The sequence below is a fragment of the Anarhichas minor genome, unplaced genomic scaffold, assembly GCF_050575085.1.
Source record: "Anarhichas minor isolate MPS153535 unplaced genomic scaffold, ASM5057508v1 ptg000016l, whole genome shotgun sequence".
Lineage (NCBI taxonomy): Eukaryota > Metazoa > Chordata > Actinopteri > Perciformes > Anarhichadidae > Anarhichas > Anarhichas minor.
In genome coordinates this window covers 2,488,802-2,513,667 of record NW_027466462.1, presented here as the reverse complement: position 1 = coordinate 2,513,667, position 24,866 = coordinate 2,488,802, and the positions used below count along the sequence as shown (strand labels likewise).

Sequence of the window (24,866 nt, the reverse complement as noted above, 5' to 3'; positions counted from 1 at the left end):
CTTCTCTGTAAAAGCGATCACAGTTCTTCCTGTGTTCTTTCCCTTCCACCCACACACACACACACACACACACGCACACCTGTGTATGTCTTGAACCCCCCACCCTTCCTCCTGTTGACCAGGAAATGCCCGACTTGTACAATAGAGAGCAGGTCTGACGCCACCGAGTGCTTTCTTTAGACACACAGTGTGAGTGCGTGTGTGTGTGTGTGTGTTGACATCAAACAAAGACATTCATAGTATTGAGGAAAAAGGCTGCCATAAATCTGAAATGAACACAATGAGCTGAGATAGTGTGTGTGTTTGTACACATGTTCACTAAAGGTCCATAGTCTGTGCAGCCACGGCCCTCGACAAACATGAAGACACCGTCACATTCATCCTCATCCGTTCACTTCAAACTCTATGAATGAATGAATGAAAGACAAGAGAAGGGAGAGCAAGTATAGTCTCCTCAATGTTGGGATGATGTTTTGCTTTTGGACTTCTCTCTCCCGTGAAGTCTCCAAACAATAGCTGGTTTCCTGACAGCGTGGACCGGTGTGTGTGTGTGAGTGAGCTCGTGTGTTAGCGGTGACTGGTTCTGTCTGCCTCCCAGACAAGAGGAGCACGCTTTGTACATGTTTACTGCTTTCCAACCACAGAATGCGACAAGTTAGATGTTTCAATTAAATGGGATGGGAGTAAATAGATAACGACCACCTAAAGACGAGTTATGTAGAAGTTCAGCACTTGTTGTCCACTACAAAAACCTTTAAGTGTAAAATATTTATATATTATATATTTTTTTAGAGGAGGAAGAGGAGGTTAAGACAGATTTGGGAAGTTTGACACGAAAAAGTTCAAGAAAGCTGCTCTCTTTTATGACATCACTGTACACAGATGTGTGTGTGTGTGTGTGTGTGTGTGTGTGAGAGCTCGACAGCTGGCTAAATAGGATCTTAACCCACTTAAGAGTGTGCATGCATGAGTGTGTGTGTCTTCCCCAGAGTACAGACTGATGACTCAGCAGGGTGTGTGTGTGTGTGTGTGTGTGTGTGTGTGTGTGTGTGTGTGTGTGTGTGTGGGCTGTAACAAGCTTGTGGCAGGTCACTCCCTTCACAACGACTCGGAACATGCTGAATGTCTGAGATGTGAGAATATTTTCCTCCCAGAGCTGAAATTAAAAATCCTAATGCTTTTAAATACAACATATAAGGCAATGGCCTTAAAATCAAAAGCACTCAGCGCTAACCACAAACTCTCCATCTACACCGTCACATCTCTGCTGCTGTACCCTAAAGACAGGAAGTCAGAAAAGTGACGCCGATGCTGAAGTGCGTTCAACAATTCTTCTCTCTGATGGCCAGCAGGGGGCGACTGCTCTGGTGGCAAAAGGAAGTCAGATGGTATAGAAGTCTATGGGGAAACATGATGCGACTGTTTAGTAAAAATGAGCATCGGGCCAAGGTAAATTATAACATAATGTGTTTAAACGTAATAAATTGTAAAATGTAGTTTTTGGTGAGAGACTTTCATAAATGAGAACCTGCCAACCAATCAGAAACGAGCATTTCCCACGACTATCAAGTAGAAAACCACACACATAAAGGCCCCCTGTCATTAATGGCTAAATGTGAAGAAACTAACCAGCACACAGGGTGGAGCGCGCGCTCACACACACACTCACACACACACACACACACACACACACACCAACAGGGGTTCTCCTTTCTGACTACAGTTGACCGATTAGATTAGCCGACGCGACAAAAAGCACACCCGACACAGATAAGGCGGTGACACATTTGGCTATTTGTGAAGCAGCGACGGGCAGAAAACTACTCACACACAGGGTTCAAATTCACGACAACATCTCATTAAAATAAATAAAAGCTTCTGACAGTATTTGGATGAAGCGACAACAGTCCAAAACCACAATTGAAATAGTGGCGGTGGAACAAATCACGATTCATACGTCTCCCTACACCAATCCTGTATTGTGGTTTTAAATAGACGCCTGTAAATAAATGCTGATAACCCAGAGCAGCCATTTATGTTTTGGGTGACTGCTCTTGTGATGATGTAACTTATATTTGATACCGATATGACCTGACAGAGATGCAGAAGAATCAGGCATGTGCACACAGTGACAGAGAGATGTGTGTGACGATGTATAGTTTATAATAAGTACGGTGAGAGTGATTACTGAGCTACGTCTATCTGAACCTATTGATTATTAATTGAATTTAGAGGATCACGTCGTAGACGGACTGGGGCGTTTCCCGTCTTTTTAGGTGAATGTCTGTAACCTGAGGGAGTTGGCTGACTCCTGGAGGAATGCTGCAGCCGGCCTCGACCTGCACACTGCAGGAGAACACACACACTAAAACACACACACACACACACAACTCTCACTGCCAACCTGTTTATCCGTTTGAAGAGTCTTGATCTTGGGAAAGTTACTACTGAGTAACGTAATAGATAAAGGCTCCTCCCCTTCTGGTGGGACCTTATTTCAGGAGACAAATTACTTTTTGATCCCCTTAGAATTGTGCCATGAGTTACACACGTTTGTCAATTTAGAATATAATTTAGCACGGAAAGAAAATTGCAGTTTGTCGAAGGTCTGTCGTAGTAACATGTAGTTTTGTGTAAAAACGTTTTTTATCAGCTGGGAAGCAAAAGAAGACAACGAAGGATAAATGAACACACGTCCTCCTCTCCGGGTCCGTCCTCTCTCTCCATAGGTGCTTCAGCCTTCCCTTCATCCAGAGCCATTCCTCCACCTTGAGCAGACATATTTACTCGTGCTGATATTCTGTATTAAAGCAACCAGACGCAACCAAAGCGTAAAGGAGCCAGCTGCCTTTTCATAATTCAAAGCTACTATTTAAGTCAAGAAAAGATATTTATTGTTTCGCTGTTTCCTATCAATCTGACAAACAAAAGGAAAAGGCAGAGCGATTATTAGTCTTTATCTCTGTAGAACATGTGCTTAACATAACAGGAATTACAGAAGTCTTTTGGGATAAGAGAATAAAAACAGCACCAGAGAGGAAACAGTTGCATCCTTCATCACCCGATATATTTGCCTATCAAAACCATCTCTTTTAAACTTCACCCTGGGACAAATATAGCCAACGGTGAAGCTGACAAGCTCCAAACATAGACGGTGGTATTATTTTAAGTGTGTGACTGAGCAGTGGAAATACTGAGGCCGAGTCTGACAGAAACAGGAAGCTGGAGGAGATGAAACGTCACACGGCGTCACGGTGCGTGTCGGCACAGAAAATAATATCCTCGCCGAACGGACACACTCGAGAGCAGAATGTGGCAGCTAGAGGTGTCACACAAAGGTGTCAAGTGGAATGACAGACGGATCTTAAAGAAACAACACTTCTCTGGGCTCGCTCTCTGGGATCTATGTCTTTCCGTCTTATCTTACAGTAATAGCTCAGTTCCTCTGGTGCATTTCCCTGTTCATTCACTACCTATTTCCACTTCAGACAATCGGTTCAGAGACAGCTGGTTTACTCTGAGACGTCACGAAAAAGATGCTGAAACGAATCTCTTTTCATTTAAAGTGACATTTTTAAATGACACGCAGTATACAAAGCCAGACTGCCTCCTCTCTGTATATATGGAACAACAAGTCGTCCGCTCTCCTGTTCCTGGCTGCAGCTCTTGTCTAGTTGTCGTCATCATTTTTATTATCATAATGAACATGTATTTTTCCATCACACATTCAAATACTTTGGAATTTACCAGCCATGTACGAGAGTTTTTTTGTGTGTTAAACTTACTTTGTTATGGAAATATTTATATTTATTTATATATATATATATATATATATATATATATAGAAAAAAATAATATATAGAAAAATATATAGAAAAAAAAAGATATATATATATATAAATAGATAGAAATATGTATAGAAATATGGGGAAAATATATATATATTAAAAAAAAGAATTAAAAAAAAAAGAAAATATATATATATATATTTCAGGTCCAAACACAGATGAAGCAATGCAGCATCCTCCCAGACTAATAATAGGATGTGAAACCATGTAGCCTGGCACAAACCCACCCAACAAAAAAGAACAGAAAAGTCATTCAGCCTTTAAGTGCATTCAGTTTCCACTAAATTATTGAGCAACACTCATAAGTATTTAAAACACATGACAAACACACCAGCCAGTGGCTCTCTGTGCGATGTATAAACACTCCAAATGACCCCAGAAGCTGTAGTACCCATTCATTGAGTACAGAACATATAACGTTAGAAACTAACAACCTCCACTCTCATGTGTAAGCTCCAACACCAGTGAGCAGAATGTCAATTAAGTTAGCAAAGTTAGCTTGTGCTAGCTTGAGTTGCTCAAAAGCTTTCTGGACAAGTTGACAACAGTTTGGCGATAAAGCTCAAAAAAAGGATAGTGTCGGGTTACAAAAAAACAGTAAACAGTTACGACTCACTGTGTAAGTTCACACACACACCAGTGTTGATTATGTAAATTAGCTTAGCTTTTTGTGTTTTGCTAAAGTTAGCCGGCGGCTAGCTGTCCGATAATGGACACATGCCCATTAAAGTTTTGAAGCAAAGCTCCCTGGCAGTCTCGAGAGAGAAACCCGGGGACAAACCGCCGCTGGGAGGATTTACTCACCGGAGGGTCGGCCCGATACAGTTGGTGTCAGTGCTCTCGATCTCCCGCAGGATGCGTTCGTGTTCGGCGGCTGTCTCCACACTCGCCATCCTGCATGTTGCTGCTCCCCGGACGGTTCCTTGAGCTGAGCTTGTTGAGTCGAGGCGGACACTGCTGCCTGGCGGAGTTGACGGGCTCCAGTGCGTCATGCAGGAGGAACCAGAGGCTTGGCTCGATTGTTTCACAGGGGCAGCCCGGGTGAGCGGAGTTTAGATAGATGGATAGATAGATAGATAGATAGATAGATAGATACTTTATTAAAATAACAAGAATAAAAAATATTAAATGTAAAAAATGCACAATATATACAATAAAAATAACAAGAGTAAATAATATGTAATATTAAAAATGCACAATATATACAATAAAAATAACAAGAGTAAAACATATTAAATATAAAAATGCACAATATATACAATGAAATAGAACAATATTACATTTCTAAAAGTTGTTAAAAATAATTATTTATTAAAGGTTATTAAGTTCCACACAGTGACTTTAAGCCTTTCGCTCACATTGTACTATAGAGTTTGTTTTAATTGTTATTATTAGATAATTTAGACGCTTTTATTTTGTAAGCAAAGTCGCATTACTTCCGGTGTCATTCCTGCAAAATCTGACTGATCCATCTCTTGTGTTTACCTGCAGTCGGAAGGGAAAAGAAGCAAGAGAAGTCCAAATGGAGGTAAAAAGATAGATTGTCGAAGGTATTGTGAAGAGATGACTGAGCAGTGACTCTTTGTGATTGTGAATATTGGCTGACGTGAAGAATCAGAGGAGGGTTTTCTTTCAGTTTAGCTGCATTACTTTGCACGCGTTGCACTCCAAAGGATCAGAGTCCATGCAGTGATAACGGAAGTGCAGGAAAAGCTGTAATTGTTACTTTCTATACTCTGTTTTTGCAGATAAAACTTTATTGTGCAGCTTCTGTAAACTTGGATTTTACTGTGTTTGTGTTTGTGTGTGGAATGAGGACTCGTATCACCTCTGACCTCATTATAGAAGATGTAGGTTTAACTTACACAGTGCAAAAATACTCCCGAATTTTAATTAAGTTAACATTACATTTGCGTGAAAAGTAGAAAATGTGAATAAGCATAAACGTGCCCTTTAGTACAAAACATGCTTAATATACTTTTGGCCAGTTTGAAATATCAAAATACATCATATGTATTAATTAATTTAGGTATTTATTTATATTTAGGGACAGGGAATTAATATTCAAAGGATGAAATTGAATCAACAATGGTGGAAGTGATGCTATCCTCAAAACAATGCATACTATGAACAATAGAGGTACCATTTATCAAGAGAGAAAAAAAAGATTATTAAAAATTAAAAGAAGCAAAAAGGTAAACGGAAATAGCAACATTATAGATGAACATGGTAAAAGAGGGAGTACTGCCTCTCCACTTATAAGAATGAATATGATATTTACCAAAAATAATCCCAAGATTAACAGTACAATACATCATATTTTGTGAGCTTATTATAAACTTTGTACGTGTATTCTTTTTTTATCTCTCTCAGCCCAAAAAGAAGTTGATAAACTCAGTGGACAGCTGTGTGGACGAGGCTCTGTGTGGCCTTGTGAGGGCCAGTGGGAGCCTGTCTCTGCTGAAGGGCCACAGAGTTGTGCTTCGGTCCGACCTGAACAACCTGAGGGGCAAAGTTGCCCTGCTGTCTGGTGGGGGGTCGGGACACGAGCCGGCACACGGGGGTAGGACTTTTTATTAAATAACAGCCTCATCCTGAGTTGACTTTTAAGATACAGCTACCTTCTGGGGCTTTTCTTTTTAACAATTAGGCCCATCCCTGGTGGCCTGTTGACATACAGTGATAGTTGGGGGCTTTTGTTTTGAAAAACAGCCTCATCCTCAGCATCCTGTTAAGATAAAGCTACTCTATGGGGGTTTTATTTAGAAAAACGGCCTTGTCCTGAGTTGCCTGTAAAGATACAGTTACCTTCTGGAGGTTATATTTTTGAAAAACCAGGTTCCTCCCTAGTTGTCTGTTAACATGCAGTGAGAGTTGGGGGCTTTTGTTTTGAAAAACAAGCCTCATCCTGAGATTCCTGTTAAAATACATTTACGCTATGGGGCTTTTATTTTGAAGGGATTGGGGGGAAATCAGATGAAGTTATCCCATAAGAAGCTGCTGTAAAAAGGGTATTTACGTTAAGTTTCTCATTATTTTGAGAAACTAGCTCATTTTCTTGAGCTAGTTTGTCATTTTAATGACATACAAAACCTTTTATTTTCATCACAGTGGCAGAAATTGCCTTCCATACATCTCTGTCTGTCTCCAGGTTATCTGGGTGCAGGTATGCTGTCCGCTGCTGTTGCCGGTGGAGTGTTTGCTTCTCCACCTCCTGCCAGCATCCTGGCTGCTATTCTCAGCTTGCACACTGCAGGTAATGCACAACATTGTGAATGTTAATTTAAAGAATGATTAGATTAAATGGCAATAATTGAGGTATAACAGCTCTCCTCCCTCCACAGGAGCCTCCGGAGTTCTTCTCATTGTGAAGAACTACACCGGCGACCGCCTCAACTTCGGATTGGCCGCCGAGCAGGCCCGTAATCACGGCATCGCTGTTGACATGGTGGTAGTTGCAGAGGACTGCGCCTTTGACCAACCCAGCAAGGCCGGGCGGAGAGGCCTGTGTGGCACCATCTTCATACACAAGGTAAACAACAACGACAACAACGTTCTTTACCTTCAAAATAATAGTCCGACAAAAAAAGTCTGAACTCAAGAGAGCTGTACCAAAGCTACACCTTTTATACTGTCTTGCAGATCAAGTTGCAGCTAAAATAATAAGTCAATGGGCCTTTTTGAATTGATGAACAGATGATCAATCAACCGTATTTTGCCATTTTGATATTTTTTATTGCAGTAAACATCAGCAACACGTCTTTTTCTCTCAGTTTCCCCTCGTGTGGGTTAAGTTTTGTCACCTCAATGGGCCAAGCACTCACGCAATTTATAATTCCATAAATCTGGTTATTAGTGAAGCTCTAGAGGCCGACATATCCTGATTTTGATTTCCTAGTCTGCATCAAGCTCCAAAAACACTAGATCCTACACTTCCCATCATGCAGCTGGACAACACAAACAATGTTTTGTTTGTGATAAATTAAAAGTCTGGTCGCACTTTCTGTCAGCTGGCAGGCGCCTTAGCAGAAGAAGGCTTCTCATTGGACCAGATTGTTTCCAAGGTGACAGAGGTCTTAAAGGGCATCGGTGAGTCTCTCTCCCCCTTCTTACTTAAAGCTTGGTAGAAATACTGTGATTCTTCTTCTGATACATTTTGTTTGGCGTTTGTGTTCCAGGCACCCTGGGGGTGAGTCTGTCGCCGTGCAGCGTTCCAGGCTGCCTGCCTTCTTTTGACCTGCCGCCAGGAGACATGGAGCTGGGACTGGGTGAGGGACGATGGGGAGAGGGAGGAGGAGATATTTACATAAATTCACATTCCTGAACTGATTAAAGTATAAGCCAGGCTTTAAGCCAGAAACGTCACTCCTTTGCTTCTCTGTATTACTTTGCAAACTCAGGCTACGTTTGTTCTCACTGTGAATCGCTCGCTCGGCGTTAAAACGATGTTGGTGTTTTTTTTTTCGTCTTCTTCAAGGAATCCACGGCGAACCTGGAATCAAAAGGTCAAAGGTGACTCAGCCTCAATATGCTGTTTTCTATGAGGCTTTTTACCCTCAACCCGCATATATTTTCACTTATTTGTCTTCTCTTATCCTGTTGAATCAGGTGGCGTCCGCAGATGAGGTGGTGAGGACCATGCTAGATCACATGACCAACCCCGACAGCCAATCACATCTGCCTCTTAAATCAGGTCCTCGAAGTGCAATGTGTTAGCTCTCGAATTGTATCTGATTTCAATGCATGCAGACATTTTCTTAAATATGTGCTTCTTCTTTCGTACAGGAGACTCTGTGGTTGTGTGTGTGAACAACCTCGGAGCTCTGTCCTGTCTGGAGATTGCGGTGGTTACGAAAGCAGCCATCATCTGTCTGGGTACCACATTAAAATGACCTACTCCCGACCTGTAGAGCAAGGCATTAACGCAACCGGCACTCTCTTAAATGGGATGCATCTCTTGAGGATGTTGTTCTGTGGTTACAGAGGGTCGCGGCGTGGTGGTGGCCAGGGTGATGTCGGGGTCGTTCATGACATCGCTGGAGATGGCGGGAGTGTCGCTGACCCTGATGAGGGCCGACCAGGAAACACTGAGGCTGTTTGGTGAGCATACACACACGACACGCACATGTATTGCTATACTCGTGAGGACCCTAACCCTGTTCTTAAAGGGATAGTTCAACGTTTTGGAAAATTTGACCTGTCAATCACAGTAAGCCCCGCCCTAAAGCATCCCCTGCTTTATGGTCTGTTTGACTCTAAATGGACCATAATGTACTAAATGAACATCATGCTGTATTGAAGAAGACTTGAAACTAGAGATTGAGACCATAAACTCATGTTTACAATGTTTACTGAGGTAATAAATCAAGAGAGAAGTAGAGTCATTTTCTCATAGACTTCTATACAACCAGAGGAGTCGCCCCCTGCTGGACAGTAGAGAGAATGCAAGTTTAAGACACTTAAACCGCATTCGCTTCACTTGTCAGACCCGGAGCTTGCTGCCTGCTACCGGCACCTATAAAGCTCAATAATCAACATATTGTAAGTCATTTCTTTAATCAGTTCATTAACTCGTATGTAAAAATGACAACTGGTGGATTTAGGGGAAACTACGTGCTAAATGTGTGCTCTAACTTAATACTAACCGTAACCCTAAAACCTAGTATTTACCCTCAGACGGCCCTTTTAAGAAGAGAAAAGATAATGTCCTCACAATGTTAAAACTCAAATGGTCCTCATAAAGATAGAAGCACACACACACACGTTTAACATCCTGTATCCCATACAGATGCTAAGACTAGCGCCCCCGCCTGGCCAAACCTCAGTAGTGTGTGTGTAAGCGGACGCAACTACATCACAGACCCTCAGCCCGCGAGCGCACGGCCACAAGACGACACGTACTCTGACGGTTAGTATCAAAGTTCTTCAGTGTGTACATGAAGTATATTTCATGTGTATTAAGTGAGGAATTTGTGTGACATGATTATGTTTCCACCACGACTCCTGAGTACGATAAACTGTCATAATACTTTTTAAAACTCAATGCCTCCATAAAACAATTATTTTAGTTTAAATCATGGTGTGATTTAAAAATGTATTCTGCAACCAAGACTGTGTGACCTGTGAACATATTTGTTAACTTTGTATTTTTGTATTTTATTGTTCAATACTGCCATCTTGTGGCCATTAGTGAAACTGCAGCTCAATCAAGTTCAATCAAGTAAATGATATATAGATGGACTGTTTTGTTGTCTCTGCCAGGGCTACTGAGTCCTGTGATGCGTAAAGCGCTAGAGAGGGTTTGTTCCACGCTGTTGGAGAAGCAGGAGGAACTCAACGCTCTGGACCGCGCTGCGGGGGACGGAGACTGTGGGAACACTCATGCACAGGCTGCTAAAGGTAGGACACAGTGATTCATATCAACAGCTGCACGATGACATGCTGGTGCATGTGTAAAATAAAATCAGAACAATTATCGTGCAAATGCTCATTCAGCCATTCAGGAGTGGCTCCAGGATCATGTGGTCCCTGGCTGCCCCGGACAACTGCTGTCAGTCCTCGCTGGATTGGTGCAGGAGAAGATGGGCGGGTCTTCGGGAGCGGTAGGTTTCGACACACTTTGACATAAAGTGGTAGTTGACCTCTCACGCTCACACACACACACACACACACTCACCTACGTGTGTCTGTCAGTTGTACAGTCTGTTCCTGACGGCAGCGGCTGGTCATGTGACTGAGGGGCAGAGCAACGCTGCAGCCTGGGCTAGTGCAATGCATGCTGGGACACAGGCCATGAGGAGGTGCGGGGCTGTGTGTGTCTGTCTTTTTGATATGCCTACATGTGTATGTGCAAAAAAAATTAAATAATAAAAAGTTGAGAAACGATCTGTATTGTGAACTGTCTTCAGGTACGGCGGTGCTGACCCTGGAGACAGAACAATGGTGAGTTATTCTCTCATTTGTCTGCTACTTCTCATGCATCTTGTCTATTTTGAAAAGCATTTCCTGATTAACATATTATATGACCTCTCCTCGGCACAGAGATTATTATTAAAAAAGCCTTTTTGTCTTTATACCTCTCTAGTTGGATGCTTTGTGTCCCGCTGTGGACGAGCTGATGAAGCTGACAGCAGCACCACCTGGTGGACAGATGGCTGTACTTCAGACTGCCGTGCAGGTGCAGTAACATACGTACTGATTCTCTACATGTTGACTCGTGAGTTCATCTAGTGGCCTCATCTTTCGGCCTTCCCCCGTCTCTCTGCCTAGAAAGCGGCCTTGGGGGCGGAGTCGACCCGTGACCTCACAGCAAGGGCGGGGCGAGCCAGCTACATCGCAGCCGAGCGGGTCACCCTGCCCGACCCCGGCGCCGTGGCTGTCGCCGCCATCCTGAGAGCCGTGCTGGAGGCGCTGGAGGGGCGGAAGTAATCTAGTAAAGCAGATCATGGCTAATACAACACAGGGCAACACTATTATGGCTCATTAACAGAGAAAAAAACAGATTTTGACCTCTTTTGAAGCACATTTTCATACCATACATACAGTAAAGGAATAGAAACTGGGGAATTTGATGCTTGAAAGACAGAAAATATGTGAAAATGAACTGTGTGCTTCAGAAAAGTATCAGCAGTGATGTGAAGTGTTCTCTAGAATTATGAAATTGTCAAAAATGTGAAAAAGATTTACTGACAATCCAGGTAAAGTTTAGCAAGACTTGAATTAATTTCTGTTATTGATTTTAATAATTATTCAAACGCTTGAACAGTAGCAGAAGAGTTTTGTATAAGTATTTAAGTCATGAATTTAACATTCCTTGTTACGACTAACAACTAGACATCACATCACATAATCAACACTTGATGATTTGACACATTTTTTAAAATAATGGTCAGAACTGAAGCGTGAGGAGCAAACTGATCTCTGTCTGTAAAATAGTCGCAGTGTTTATTTATTAATAATAATAATACATTCTGATTCTTCATTTGTTTTTAACTCTTTCATGTTCGAACAAATGCTGTACATGAATTAAATGCACTTTCTTGATGCAACACAAATAAACTGTACATATGATACAGTACATGATGAAGTGTGTGTTTTTACAGAACACCAGACACACGCATGCATGCGTGTGTCTGGTTAGGATTAAAGCGTCCGTAGATACAAATCTTTTTCTTCTCTCTTTCAACTCTTCTTCTCTTCCTTTTTTATCTTTCGTTTCTCTCTCTCTCGACCAGCAACCAAGTGTCAACTTCCTGACACACAAGTCTCACCGCACGGCGTTGCTCTTTAGACTGAACACGCCCCCCCACACACACACACGTTCATAGTATTAACCTGCTGCGTTTCAAACGCTGGCTTTCAGTTTCAGCGACACCGCTGTGCTCTGACAACGGCAAAGGTAATTATGTTCTTCTTGTAATGAGTTTGTGTTGCCAGTGAGAGGATGAAAGTTAAGGGTCCCAACTGCCATGCTGGGTTTGAGGAAAGTCAGTTGAGCTTTCATTTTTGTAAGACTCAATAATTCAGTGTGTGTGTGTGTGTGTGTGTGACAACAGATGGGACATTTACCAGAACTGTTGAGCGTGTGGCATCCCCCTGCTGCTCTAGAAATGACTGATCAGTTGGTTTACAGCACAGTGTAAGTGCTTGAGTGTAGTGGGTTTGTGCACTTGTTTTAAGATGGACAGCGTATGAATATATGCTATTTTAAGCGACTTTAAACAAATGTTAAGAAAAGTGCATTGAGCCAAAGTTATCTGCTTTCTTAGATGAGAAGATTGATGCCACTCTCGTGTCTGTGTGGTGAACATGAAGCAGCAACCAGTCATTTATATATTTCTTTACCTGCATTGGCCTTAATACTCTTTCATAGTTAAGCTGGTGTCTGAAAACAATAATAGTGTTAATTCACTTACATTAAAACAATTATATTTTGTATTTCTTCTGAAATTATATTTAAATATGCAAATGAGTCATTATCTAACAGTAACTTTGGATTAATTTAGGAGAAATCTACAGATGCAAATAGACAAAGTAGTAGAATAAACACCTAAATGTGTATTTTGGATGTTTGACTAGTCTGACAGAAGACGTGTTGACCACTGCATGGAAGAAATATGGTGGGGTTTTTTTTAAACATAACTGGAACATTTTTCCGTCACGCAATCACTCAAATGTTGGTATCATTCATAAACATAAACTGATCCGGAGACACAATGAAGAGCACATTGTAGCTATTATTTTTAGTTTTTAACACTTTCTTCATTAGATTGTTAAGAAACAATATTAACAATACATTTCTATGTCTGTATGTGAACCACCAGAAGACATACAATTGTGAAAAAAAGAAATAACATATACAACAAATTAAAAGATGATAAAATATATAAAAAATAAATATTAAATAAATATTTTTCAACAGCTACTAATCACCAATGTTTAATTTTAACCCCCCAAACAGTGAGCATAGAGTACAAGGCTTCCATCCTGCTCCTAACACGAGAGCATATGAATCATCTCTTTACGTTCCATAAAAACACCCCGTACTTAGTTTTTTGTTTCTAAGGATATACTTGCACACATTTCAATACTGCAGCTCTTTTAGTGTGAAATACACAAACAGGTTTCTAGGATTTGAGGACATTTGGGGCTTAACTCGGACCAATGTCGGAGCTTTTTTTATACATAACGAGCTCTATTAGTTTATCTTTTCTATGCATTCTGGCACCTTATTAATATTTAAAGCATAAACGAAAACATTCCATCGTGAATCAACTTATTTTCATTGTGAGTTAGAACACCGGTGCAGTAAATGAAGTATCACTGCACTATATTAAACTCTTGTACTACATTATATACAGTACACATACCCTGTGTGCTTATGTTTAACCCTTACCCGGCTATTTCTCCCCATGTTGTTCCCTTTTCCGTCACAGTTGTTCAAACAGGAAATGTTTGCTTTCATGGTTTTACTAAGCCACCTGTTCACTAGAACAATAACCAAATCAAGGCGGTAACGACGTGTGATCCACGACGCCAGGAAGCTGATCTGCTGTCGCCTTATTGCTGATCTGTCAGATTTCTGCATCCTACACTCACGCTTCTCTCTTTCTCGAAGCTCACGCTAACCCGACCGCACGTTGAGTTCATAGGAAAGTCTTTTGAATGACTCATTATATCAACTTTCTGTGCCTTTATGCGTCCCAGATGGAGTTTGCCTGCAGTCATGTTGTGTGTAATTGGAGGCCTGGTGGAGCAGGTGAGTGCTGAGAAATCCACTTTTTATCTGCTGTCTTTGCCCCGAAACTTTGGAATAGTTTTCCTTTATGGCTCAGAAGCATTGTGGGTGGATACGATCATTTGCTCCATTTAATTTAGTCTTAATTTCATTATTTGCTAATGAACTCATTTTCCCAGCAGCCACAGGTGTTTCTCTTGTCAAGCAGCAGTATGACAACAGAGTGGCCGTTAAACAACAAGAAGGTGATTCTCTCTCTTTCACACACGTTTGCACAAAAACATTCATTCGTAAAGGTCAACGTGTCTGAGCTGTTGTTTTTCTGTTCATCTCATTCTCAAGAGTATTGCAGGGAAATAACAGGAAAGCATGTTCAACAGTAGCGTCTAATTGTGGGTTTGTGTGTGTGTGTGTGTGTGTGTGTGTGTGTGTGTGTGTGTGTGTGTGTGGGCAAGCTTGCAAGAGACAGAGAAGCATAGATGTGCTGATAGCAATTCAACGAGGGAAAGTCCACAAAATTCTCTTTTAAGTATTAAAAAGCGTGACAGTAATGTAGAAAAATTCATGTATTCTGCATATTTGAGTGATTCTCACCATCAAAATGAGGCCCAAGTGGACAAAACGCCACTTTCACCCCGTAGTGTAGGCGATGAAATGTGTTAACCACAGCGGTGGAAGAAGTACATAGATCTTTACTTGGGTAAGAATAGAAGCACCTCTAGTACGTATCAGTATCAGTACAGAAGTACTATCAGCAAAATCAAGTACTCGTTATGCAGAGTGGCTCCTTTCAAAGTATTAGTATTATAGAATATTCTAATATTCCGTTTTAAAGGGGACATATCATGGAAAAACTTGCTAACATACTTTTGGGTATCTGGAGTTGTGAAATAAGAAAAACCTAGTCAGAAAACATGTGATTCAACAAGCCGTTCAGGTTTTGGCTCCCCTTCTTCTGTCACATGCAGACTTATTAGAACAGGACGGGGTTCAATGAGTGGTTGATTTCATTGGTGTGGTCTTGGGGGAGCGTGGACCCTTGTTACAGGACCATCAACAGCGGTGGGATGTAACGAAGTACATTTACTCAAGTACTAGTACAAATTTGAGCACGTGTCCCCTTTAATCAAAAATGAATACACGTAAGAATGTGGAGCCGATTTAGTGTAGTTTGTGCTGCATCATATCGTATAAACCAGCCCGCTCTCACCAAATGGCGTGTGAATGACACAACAGTTTGTAAGTCATTTAGCGTGAAATAATAACGCCGTTCTTGCTTTTTGCATATACGCCTTCTCATGAGATCACGGTGTATCACGGTGAGTGAGAATACTCAAGTAAAGTACAACTATGCCTTCAGGTCCAGTTCCTCCACCGCTGCCTCCTCGTCGCTTCCGAAAACCTCGGCCCACATCTCTGCCTCTCCCCCCTCTTCCCTCCTCCCTGCCTCCGGTCGCGCCTCGTTCCCTCCCTCCTCCCATCCCTCCTCCCGTCCCTCCTCCCGTCCCACCCAGAGGTGAGGTCTGTTTGCTGAATCGTGAGTGTTTCAAAGTTACATTCACTGCTTGCCTTTTTCATTCCTCTGCCGTGTTTCCATCAGCGGACAAGGACAGAGAAAGCCGGCTGAAAGCCAACGTCAACGTCATCTCAATAAACATTGGGAAACTGGTCGACATCGGCCAAGGTCAGAGGGCACGAACACAAACACACCTGTTGCAATGTTTGTTTTCTATAACTCTTCTCTTTTTCTAACCAGCCTCAGGCATTCAGAGTTTCCAAAGCCCAGTGATTTGTGGGAAATGTAGTGCTGCCTTGTCATGTCTGAGCTCCATACAGAGGAAGGTGAGTGGAACATGATTGCACAGGTTCTTTCCTGCAGTCGTATAGTTTCTCTAAATCCAAACTTCAGTGTTGTGCATTTCTTTTCTCTTCACTAACTTCTGTTTCTTTCTCTTGAAATATAATACATATCTCAAATCAGTGCACCAAAGGCAGTAAAAACAAGATGAAAGATCCGTTTCCTCCCCGTCTCCTCCTTGTCTCCTCCTTGTCTCCTCCTCGTCTCCTCCCCGTCTCCTCCTCGTCTCCTCCTCCGCTTCAGGTTTGGATGTGCGAGTTCTGCGGATGCGAAAACGCCGTAAACGACAGCGTGAAGAGAGAGTGTGTCGGCCAACGCGCAGGCGTACACGGCGACGACCTTTACCTGCCCAATCAGAGCGACGACGACTACCAGAACTTGGAGGACACACTGGTGGTCTTCTGTGTGGACATTTCTGGCAGTATGAGTGTCACTGCAGAGGTGTGTGTGTGTGTGTAAAAGACATATTCAGCCCATTTACCTTAGCAAAAGTACCAATGCATTAATGTAAACATTGCTCCATTCAAAGTAAAATTCCTGCATTTCATATTTAAGTGAAAATATCTCCATAAATCTTTATGTGAAGAGACGTATCATGCAAATCCTCTTCCTAACAGGTGACATCAAGCAGTGGCTCTCCAGTTTACATATCCAGATTAGAGGTGAGATTTAAATTAGTTGTTTCTTTGCTCCACTCCTAAATCACCCCGGGAGTCTCTTTACTCCTTTACTCTCTTTCTGGGTGTTTTGTTTCTCTCTCGCAGGGTATCCAGGACGCCCTCCAGAGGGCGCTGTCATCCCTGCTGCAGCTGTCCCCCCACAGGAGAGTGGCGCTGGTCACCTTCAATGATGAGGTAGGAGACGTCATTTCCTCCATTTCAAACGTTATTTAGGAAGTAAGAACAAGGGTTGAGAGAGAATCAATTCAAAATTGGCTATTGTGGTTTTATTTTGAGAATTTACTGCATCGTATAAATTCAAACTATGTATTATTTTATTAAATTAACTAAATGCTGAAAAGGCCAATAGTATCTATTCATTAATTGAATTTGTTTTTCTTATTTTTTCAGCACAATGCATCTTTTTGAAGTATAATAGCATATTTAAACACACATTTGTTGTTTCCAGGTTGTGATATATGGCGATGGTACTGGTACTCCTCTCACTCTCAGGGACTGGGCGTTGGTTGACTACGACCATATATGGCAGAAGGGTGTGGCTTATAGCATCCCACACTGTATTGCTGAGACGTACGACCAACTAGTACAGAGAGTCAAAGAGTGAGTGAATGCGGAGTTAAATACTATTTAGATTACTCTATACAGTCAAATACTTCTCTGTGGTACATAACTTGAATCTTTGTGTTTAATACTTCTGTGTATCCAGCCTCAGGGAACATGGCGCTACGTGTCTCGGTCCTGCAGCGTTAGCCTCGGTAGCGATGGCGTCGAGGTACCGCGGGTCAAAGGTGAGGCTAAACAACTTTAAAGGAATACTACAACATCTTGGCTTGTAAAAGTGTTGTATATTGGCAAAAAAAGTGGGTAATGGAGTTTCCGATCTTCTGTGTTCCGCAGGTGATTCTGTGTACTGACGGCAGGGCCAACATTGGACTGGGTGAGATGGAGCAAACTCCCTCTCTGTCCTCCTCTCCACTCACTCCATATTTCTACAGACAACTGGCTCTTCAGGCTGTGGGGAGTGGGTGAGGATCGCCGCTGTTACTGTGCAAATGAATCCCATTAAATCAAATGTTAGAATACCAATGAAATATACTCTCTTTCTTCTCCCAGAGTCATAATATCAGTAATGAGTTTTGAAGGGACAGACTGTCGCCTGGCAGACGTTGGGAGACTCTCAGACACGACTGGAGGAAGGGTGAGACATAAAGCCTCATAACTGCTGGCACTGAGGAACATGTGTAATGTAAATGAATGTCCCGGGAGAAAGGTGTGGGGGGGAGGGTGTTTCTTAAGCTATTCAATCATTACTGATCATCACTTCTGATGACAACAAGGAAGTTGGCATCACACTGTTTCCCTCGACAAAAAGACAATGATTTTTGGAGAATTAATGCAATCAAAAGAAGTAAAAAAATCTAATTATAGGCTATAAACAAACTTCATCACGGTCACATGAGGGCGAGTAAACACAACAAGGAAGTTAAGGCCGACTTGTGATGGCGCTTTGTCATCTCATTTAGCCACTTGTTAGCAACCGCCTTTTAAGACATGGGTATGCTATAGTGCATAAAAATGATCTAAGTATGTGTACAAATGTTACGAATAAATAAACTTGACTTTGTTCCCTCTCCTGCACAGGTGAACATTGTAAGCATCGGTACGGTTGCAACAGAGATCCAGTCGGCCTCCGTGGACAACATACTTGCAACCGGAGTCACAGCAACCGTGTTTGCTCCTGACGGAGTGTGAGTGGTGACTGACACCAAAAAAAAAAAGTGCAATCAGATCATAGTATTATTTTAATATTACTTGTAATATTGTTACTTGACTACATTTTGGATTACGTCTTGCTAAATATGTTCCACTCTATATCAAATTGATTTATTTCTCTCAGGTTGCCAGTTTTGTAAAATGTGACTTAAGTAGTATTTGTTTTAGTTTTTTATTGGGGATTTATGTACAATGTTGTAAAGTTTTTACAAGATTGAACATTTGGACAAATGTTCCTCTTGCGTAACGAGAGCAAAGTCCTCCATGTGGCCTTTGATTTAACAACACAGCAGCAACACTGTTTGCATTAGTTTCATTTGATTCGACCAACTTTCATTGATTGAAAATGCTTTCAGACGTATAATGAAAAAAATTAATATTTGTGGAACTCTGAATATTCAGTGGCTGCGTCCATTTTCTTTCTGTATACGGCGCAATATTTTTTAATGACTGATTTTGAAGTAGTCCAAAAGTATTCAGATTACATTACATTTTTTTTATAATCCAATGCATCATATTAATAATTACAAAAAAATTGTGTTCAGTAATTTACTTAATTTCAAAGTAATCTGACCCAGCCCTACTTAAAAAATGTAGCTCATTCATGGTGATTTTTTTACTTTCTCCTCTCTTTATCTGCAGGTATTTTCCCTATGAGGATGAAAACAATCACAAACTGGTGAGAGAAATAGGGAATGTGACCAAGGGGCTAGAGATCACCATCCAGTTTGCTGTAAAACCAGAATTCATGGAAGGTAAGACAAACATTTACCATGTTCTGTTAGCTGGTTTACATGACATTGTGGGGACTCGCACCCAGTAATGTCAATGTGTGTGACAGTTTTCCTTCAGAGGGACACACTTCCATTCCAACTCCAGCTCAGCTTCAAGACCAGAGACAGAGAAAAAGTCACTCGAGTTATTACTGAACAGCGACCCATTACCACCGCCAGGTGAATACTGTAGGGTTGAATACTGAACTTGCGGTACTTGTGTGGTATTGACTTTAATGTCCATAGTGTCAAAAACTGTCATAGTTAACACCACAGTCTATGTCAGATTTTTCAGTCGTATTTACATTTTCTTTGATCAGATATTGAAGTTTGAAAAGTTTTTTTGTAAAAATCGAAGAAATGCATTGCAATAATATAATTTTAATGATAATAAACTTTTATTTACATAGCACTTTTCCAAACAAAGTGCTTTAGAAAATAGAAATGGCAGACAACTTAAAATGATCTACATATGAAAAATAGTACAGTAAGTAAAATACAAGAGAATGCCTGTGTATACAAATACAAGTGATATTTTCAGGCCTCAAACCTGTGAAAAGCACTTGTAGAAATGTGTTATTAAGAGTGTTTTTCTCGTCTCCTCCGTCTGAAGTCGTATTTGGCCTGGTAGCCTCAACATGGCGGTGCTCGGCGTTCACTGTGCTCAACTCTGTGCCAGTTTAACAATGGAGGGTCGAGTGCAGGAAGCGCAGAGGCAACTAAAAGCACAGCAAGACCTGCACAAACAAATCAGGTATGACTCTCTGGCCTCTGAAGTTCCTTTGACCTCCGATCTAAATAGGACATTTATATTTGGTTATATAAGATTTAACATGTTTGATTTACACACGTTCTGTGTATGATTATCTTTGGTTTACATCACATTGTGGGGACCTATAACCCCACCCACATTATGGGGACTCTGGCCCAGTTTCCCTGTTTTTGGGGTATCATCTCCAATGTCCACCTCACCACTTTGGATTTTGGATTTAGACTTGGTTTTAATGTTAAGATTAGACTTGGGTTTAAGTTAGGCTAAGGGTTGAGGCTCGGCGAGCAGGTCTGATGGTAAAGGGAGGTGTGTGTGTGTGTGTGTGTGTGCGCCCCCATAGTAAGCAGAGGCCTATCCAAGAGGAAGAGAGTATCTATGGCAACTGGATGGACACCATGACGGCAATCTGTGATGACATCACCACGGAATCCCAGGTAATGTTGCACTTAATTTATCAATGAAGCCAATTAATTAATATTTGATAATTTCATTATAAAGAGGCTCCAAAATAAAAAAGCCAGGATCTCTTACACATTGACAAGATTTCCTACATACTGATTTGTCATCGCTTTCCCCCTGCAGACTCTCTCTGATGAAGCAGCCAAGGTAATGTACCAGATGAAGAGAGCCCGCAGTGTCGGCAAAAACAACAACAACACAAGTTAGATCCAGAAGAAGACAAGGAGGAAGAAGAATGTTCCCATGAATGGAATGTAAATAAATCAGTCATCCACATATATATGGAGACTTTATTTCATAGTAAGCCATGTTGGTGTATAGCTAAAGAAGTTTGTCAGAGATATAAATGACTTAAAGCAAAGATGAACACAAACAAATAAGACAGACTGTGCCAGAAAGCAAATGAATTTCTCTCATGAGAAACTAATCTGTACTATATTTATTTTGTTTTAATTTGATTTGATAAGAAATATACTTAATAAACAAGGAGCAGATATGATTGTTTCATGTCAAATAAGATCATTATTGTACTGCATACTCAGTAAAAATATGCTCACCTCAAATAACCCTTCTGTATATTTGTTTGTCAAACATACATACCGACACACAGGAATAGTTGGCTAGTCGGGTGTATCTCTGAATGCGTCCTTATCTAACGTTTTGATGACGTGATTTGTGGGTTTCATGGAATGTTTTTCCTTTGTGTTGTGGTGTGAGTTGACATCGACATGCTTACGTAGGATGATTTATTACGTTTTAGTATTCAGGAGCATGCGTGTTATGTTTCATGCTCTTTGTTTGTTGGGTGTGTTTTATTGGTGGAGTCTGACCCGGCACAGTGACCTAGAAAGATTACATTTCATAATGTGCATTTTGGCTGTTGCTGAAGGCTTTATTAGTAGTTAATGGCATTCAGTCATATGTCTTGTCATGCGTGTTTTCTTGAAGGATGCAAAGGATGCCCCTAGACCAACTAATGGTGTGTTCAGACGACACTCAGAAAGTTGCAAATTTAGTTTAGCACCACACAGTTGCTGTTAAAACAGGTTGTTCGGGAGGGACACACTGTTCTACATGCTTGGAGGTGAAGCTCAGCTCATTGTGTTACTGTCCAAGCCACAACTTTACTGTTTTGGTTCACTTTCACTGCTCTCAATGCGTCCTTTGTGCCCAAAGCTTGCAGCTGCTTTCAGAGAAAATGTTGTAAAAACCCACTGTACACTACCTGCTCAGCAGCAAACAACAGACAGACACAGTGACTGGTGAACAAAGTGGAGCATTTAGCAGTTAAAAAGACAGACATTTCCCTCAAGGGTTGGTGGTGACCAAAAACAGAGCTAAAAGAGAGTGAATTTTGGACTTACATTCAACAGGTGGACATAAACAGAACCCCAAATGAATGCTTATGTTGTTCCGTAACTGCTGGATGTGTGACTAAGCCATTGACTCGCTAAGTTGTCAGTTGTTTTTGCACCCAAGTGACCAAAAACAACCCAAACATGTATTACAGTTGTTGCAAGTTTAACTGTACAGCCTCCATTTACTAATTCACAAAACTTCATGTACCATTCAATAACAGCTTGATGTCATCTGAGACACTAGAGAAAACATTCCTGTCATCTGCCGCTGTGTGTCAGTCAAACGTGTGATAAGTATACAGTCTTCATTCCGCAGCTGTGGTGCAACTGCTCTTTCTGTGAAACAACATAGAAGTGTCAGTGCAGAATGTACAAAAGGAAAAGCACTGATGGTACTGCTGATTAATAGTCACAGTGAAGGAAATGTACCTGAAGTTAAATCTTCTATGTGAGGCACATCATCACACAGATTGAAACGGATAGTTTCTACAAGTGATAGAAATACATATACTTAAAAAAGCACTGCAGTGAAGTGCAATTATCAGGTACTTGTTCTTGAGTATTTACGTTTATGCTAATGTTCATGCATACACTGTCTTTTCAAAACAAACGTTAATTTTCACAGGAAACAACTAAATTAGGTTTAGACAACACAACTTCTTGGTTAGGTTTCGGAAAAGATTTTGGTTTGGGTTAAAATAAGTATGTTTGTCACGTAGTTAAGTATCCTACGTTGCATACGTGACGTCACAAAACTTAAAATAAGTGAACATTAACTTTTGGTCTCACACGGGACACAAACCAGAGTCTCCTGGATAAAAAACCCTGCGTTTTTGGACCCATCAATTCACCCTGACATCCTGCCAATGCGGACTTAATTGCTCTTTGTACTACGTAACATCACTTCCTCCTATATTCCTGCCATGACCACGGCCACATAGAGCGTCATAGGTTGACTTGTAGGCCACTGACTGTATTTCTTGCCATTTTTGACGAGTTGGGAGTGAGAACGGGCTGCATAATTACAGGTCAATCGCACATCTGTCAATCAATTAACAAAGAAAGTTTTATTAAAACTATTTTTGAGATTTATTGAGTTAGAATTTTTCATATAAACTACATGATTAAGAGTTTCTTTACATGCTGATAAAATGATGCTACCTCAAATGCTACATAAATCATTTAGACTGCATGGCAGTGACAACGCTGACCTTTGTCACTACTTTTCTTGCAAGGGCAATTTTGTCAACAATACAACTTTGTCAAAGCCGTTTGCATGTGCCAGATGTTGTGATTACTTAGAAGCTGAATCATTTGCATGACAAATGATTCACACAATGTTTTGTTAAAAAAACAAACAGCATCGTCTTCAGAGACACGCTGTCTGAGAATTGAGCTTATCTCTCTTTGGACAGAGCGCATCATTTGCTGAAAGGAATGTGAGATGCCTGACTGGTCAAAACACACGTATGCATGGCGAAAGCAAACAAACGACTTGACAGAAAAGCACACACAAGACCGTGATTCAAAAGGAAGCTAGGATTCCCCTGATATGAAGAGCTCATTTTATTCATTACATCACCGAGCAGCGGCTACGCAGAGCTGTACACAGCGTTCGGACTGTAGTGAAGATATTGTTATAAAGGTTAATGTCAGTAATTAACTTCAGGGTGGAGCAAATACAGGGCATTGTTGCTTTAGGGTTAGGGTTCTTGGCCTGCCAGAGCTACGCCACTGAGTAACATGTCCGCTGTGTCTGTCGTTGGGTTAAGTGACAAGCATACTTATTTAAAGCCAAACCATGATGTTTTTTCCCAATCTTGCAACCCATCAGCTATCGGTTTGAAGACAGATAAGCCCCTGAGGGCAAAGGGCTATATTTCTAGGGTTCCAGTGTTGCCGGTGGATATCCGGGCCAAGACTTTCCTTTTTCTTTTTCTGAGTTAACAACAGTAAAGTTGTGGCCCGTAAAACCAAAACAATGAGCTGAAAGATGCTAAAAAGCCCTGTAGAGCTGAGAGACAATGCAGAGTTTGAAACATTTGAAAATACTAATTAGATCACCTTTAATGCAGTGTTTTGTGAATAGAAAAATAATCCAGAAATTGCGATATTGAACATTTTATTCCTCATATCAAGTCTCAAAAAAATTGTTTATGTACAAAAGTAGGTGTAGGTGGAATTGTTTTCATTGCTAAAGAAAGTATTTTTAAAGAGAAACATAAATAAAGGAAATAAGGTTGAGGGCAGAAACGTGTACCATAACCGGTCCTGCCACATTTACCTGCCAAACATAGACAGGTGAATGGGCGTGGTGTTATTTTCCTTTCCCTCACAGACACACACTCACACACACATAAACACACACACACCTTTTTATATGTCACAGTGTGAGAAGGAAACGCACTTTGTAAGTGACATTGTGAGCGATCAAGATACGACCTGTAAAGATCAAGAAACAACGGCCAGGACAAAAAGAGTTTCTGGAGTGTTTTGGATCTATTTTGAAATCAGACCGACCAACAGGAAAGGTATCAACCTTTACTCTTTGATTTCACGTTGAATGCTTAGAGCTCAAGAAACAGCGTTTATTCACAAGGGACGGAGACCGATCTGATCTCTTGGAAAAATAATATAAATTTCCCGTAGAATCTTTTGGAGAAAGGTGGGAAAACATAAAATCAAGAGTTTAATAGATTAAACAGTGAGAGAAAGTGTTGTTTTTAGAACACCGTTCAAAGTAAGAGTCTGTAACAACCTACTGTGTTTACACGTGTACTTCAGTCAAATAATTTGTTCTTGAATTGAATAACATCTTGGCTGTAATTGTTGCTTGTAGTCAGTTGGCAGGAATGCACTGACGTTTATGTTATGTGCGATGTAATCTTTTAATAGCTGGTTACTTTTTCTTTGTGATGTTTTGGCTGCAAACCAACTTCCTTAAAGGTAATAAAGTGCAAAGCCACAAGTTGCGATGTTACAGAAGGGCTTAGAGGCAAGGTGGTTTGGGAAAGTGCCATGTGGTTTTCCTCTATCACCAGGAAACTTTTTTAAGTGCAGCAGAGGTCATGCTTGAGGCCGGTTTGTGTTAAAGTCTGTCATGTTAAT

The 24,866-nt window shown here is 41.1% G+C and overlaps 3 protein-coding genes across 5 annotated transcripts in view; 2 read left to right on the top strand and 1 right to left on the bottom strand.

Annotated features, from left to right (window-relative positions):
• Positions 1–4,991, bottom strand: part of exoc6b (exocyst complex component 6B) — a 61,056-nt gene extending 56,065 nt beyond the window's left edge. Inside the window, exon 1 of one of the 2 annotated variants that reach the window (XM_076092403.1) lies at positions 4,653–4,991. In XM_076092403.1, coding sequence (XP_075948518.1) covers positions 4,653–4,840 — 188 coding nt within the window. In that variant the 5' untranslated portion in view covers positions 4,841–4,991. The remainder of the gene's footprint in view (positions 1–4,652) is intronic. The other variant, XM_076092402.1, reaches the window with a different exon arrangement.
• A 321-nt stretch (positions 4,992–5,312) lies between these two features.
• On the top strand, positions 5,313–11,918 carry tkfc (triokinase/FMN cyclase). The gene is made up of 17 exons (XM_076092404.1): positions 5,313–5,376; positions 6,222–6,411; positions 7,000–7,104; positions 7,193–7,380; positions 7,859–7,937; positions 8,027–8,116; positions 8,326–8,360; positions 8,457–8,541; positions 8,634–8,723; positions 8,832–8,948; positions 9,637–9,756; positions 10,110–10,247; positions 10,344–10,450; positions 10,542–10,648; positions 10,757–10,790; positions 10,933–11,025; positions 11,118–11,918. Exons 1-17 carry the CDS (start codon positions 5,371–5,373, stop codon positions 11,274–11,276), a joined length of 1,743 nt encoding a protein of 580 aa, XP_075948519.1. The 5' UTR covers positions 5,313–5,370; the 3' UTR covers positions 11,277–11,918.
• Positions 11,919–14,054: 2,136 nt separating this feature from the next.
• On the top strand, positions 14,055–20,904 carry LOC142950671 (circularly permutated Ras protein 1). 2 transcript variants are annotated; one of them, XM_076092231.1, is made up of 18 exons: positions 14,055–14,106; positions 14,265–14,330; positions 15,446–15,601; positions 15,686–15,769; positions 15,842–15,927; positions 16,187–16,384; positions 16,561–16,605; positions 16,708–16,797; positions 17,072–17,223; positions 17,330–17,411; positions 17,521–17,648; positions 17,737–17,821; positions 18,265–18,371; positions 19,039–19,151; positions 19,238–19,349; positions 19,783–19,923; positions 20,282–20,375; positions 20,524–20,904. In XM_076092231.1, exons 1-18 carry the CDS (start codon positions 14,055–14,057, stop codon positions 20,605–20,607), a joined length of 1,875 nt encoding a protein of 624 aa, XP_075948346.1. In that variant the 3' UTR covers positions 20,608–20,904. The 2 variants fall into 2 exon arrangements, with proteins under 2 accessions (XP_075948346.1, XP_075948345.1); XM_076092230.1 differs by having other exon boundaries at positions 15,446–15,769.
• The last annotated feature ends 3,962 nt before the right edge of the window (positions 20,905–24,866 follow it).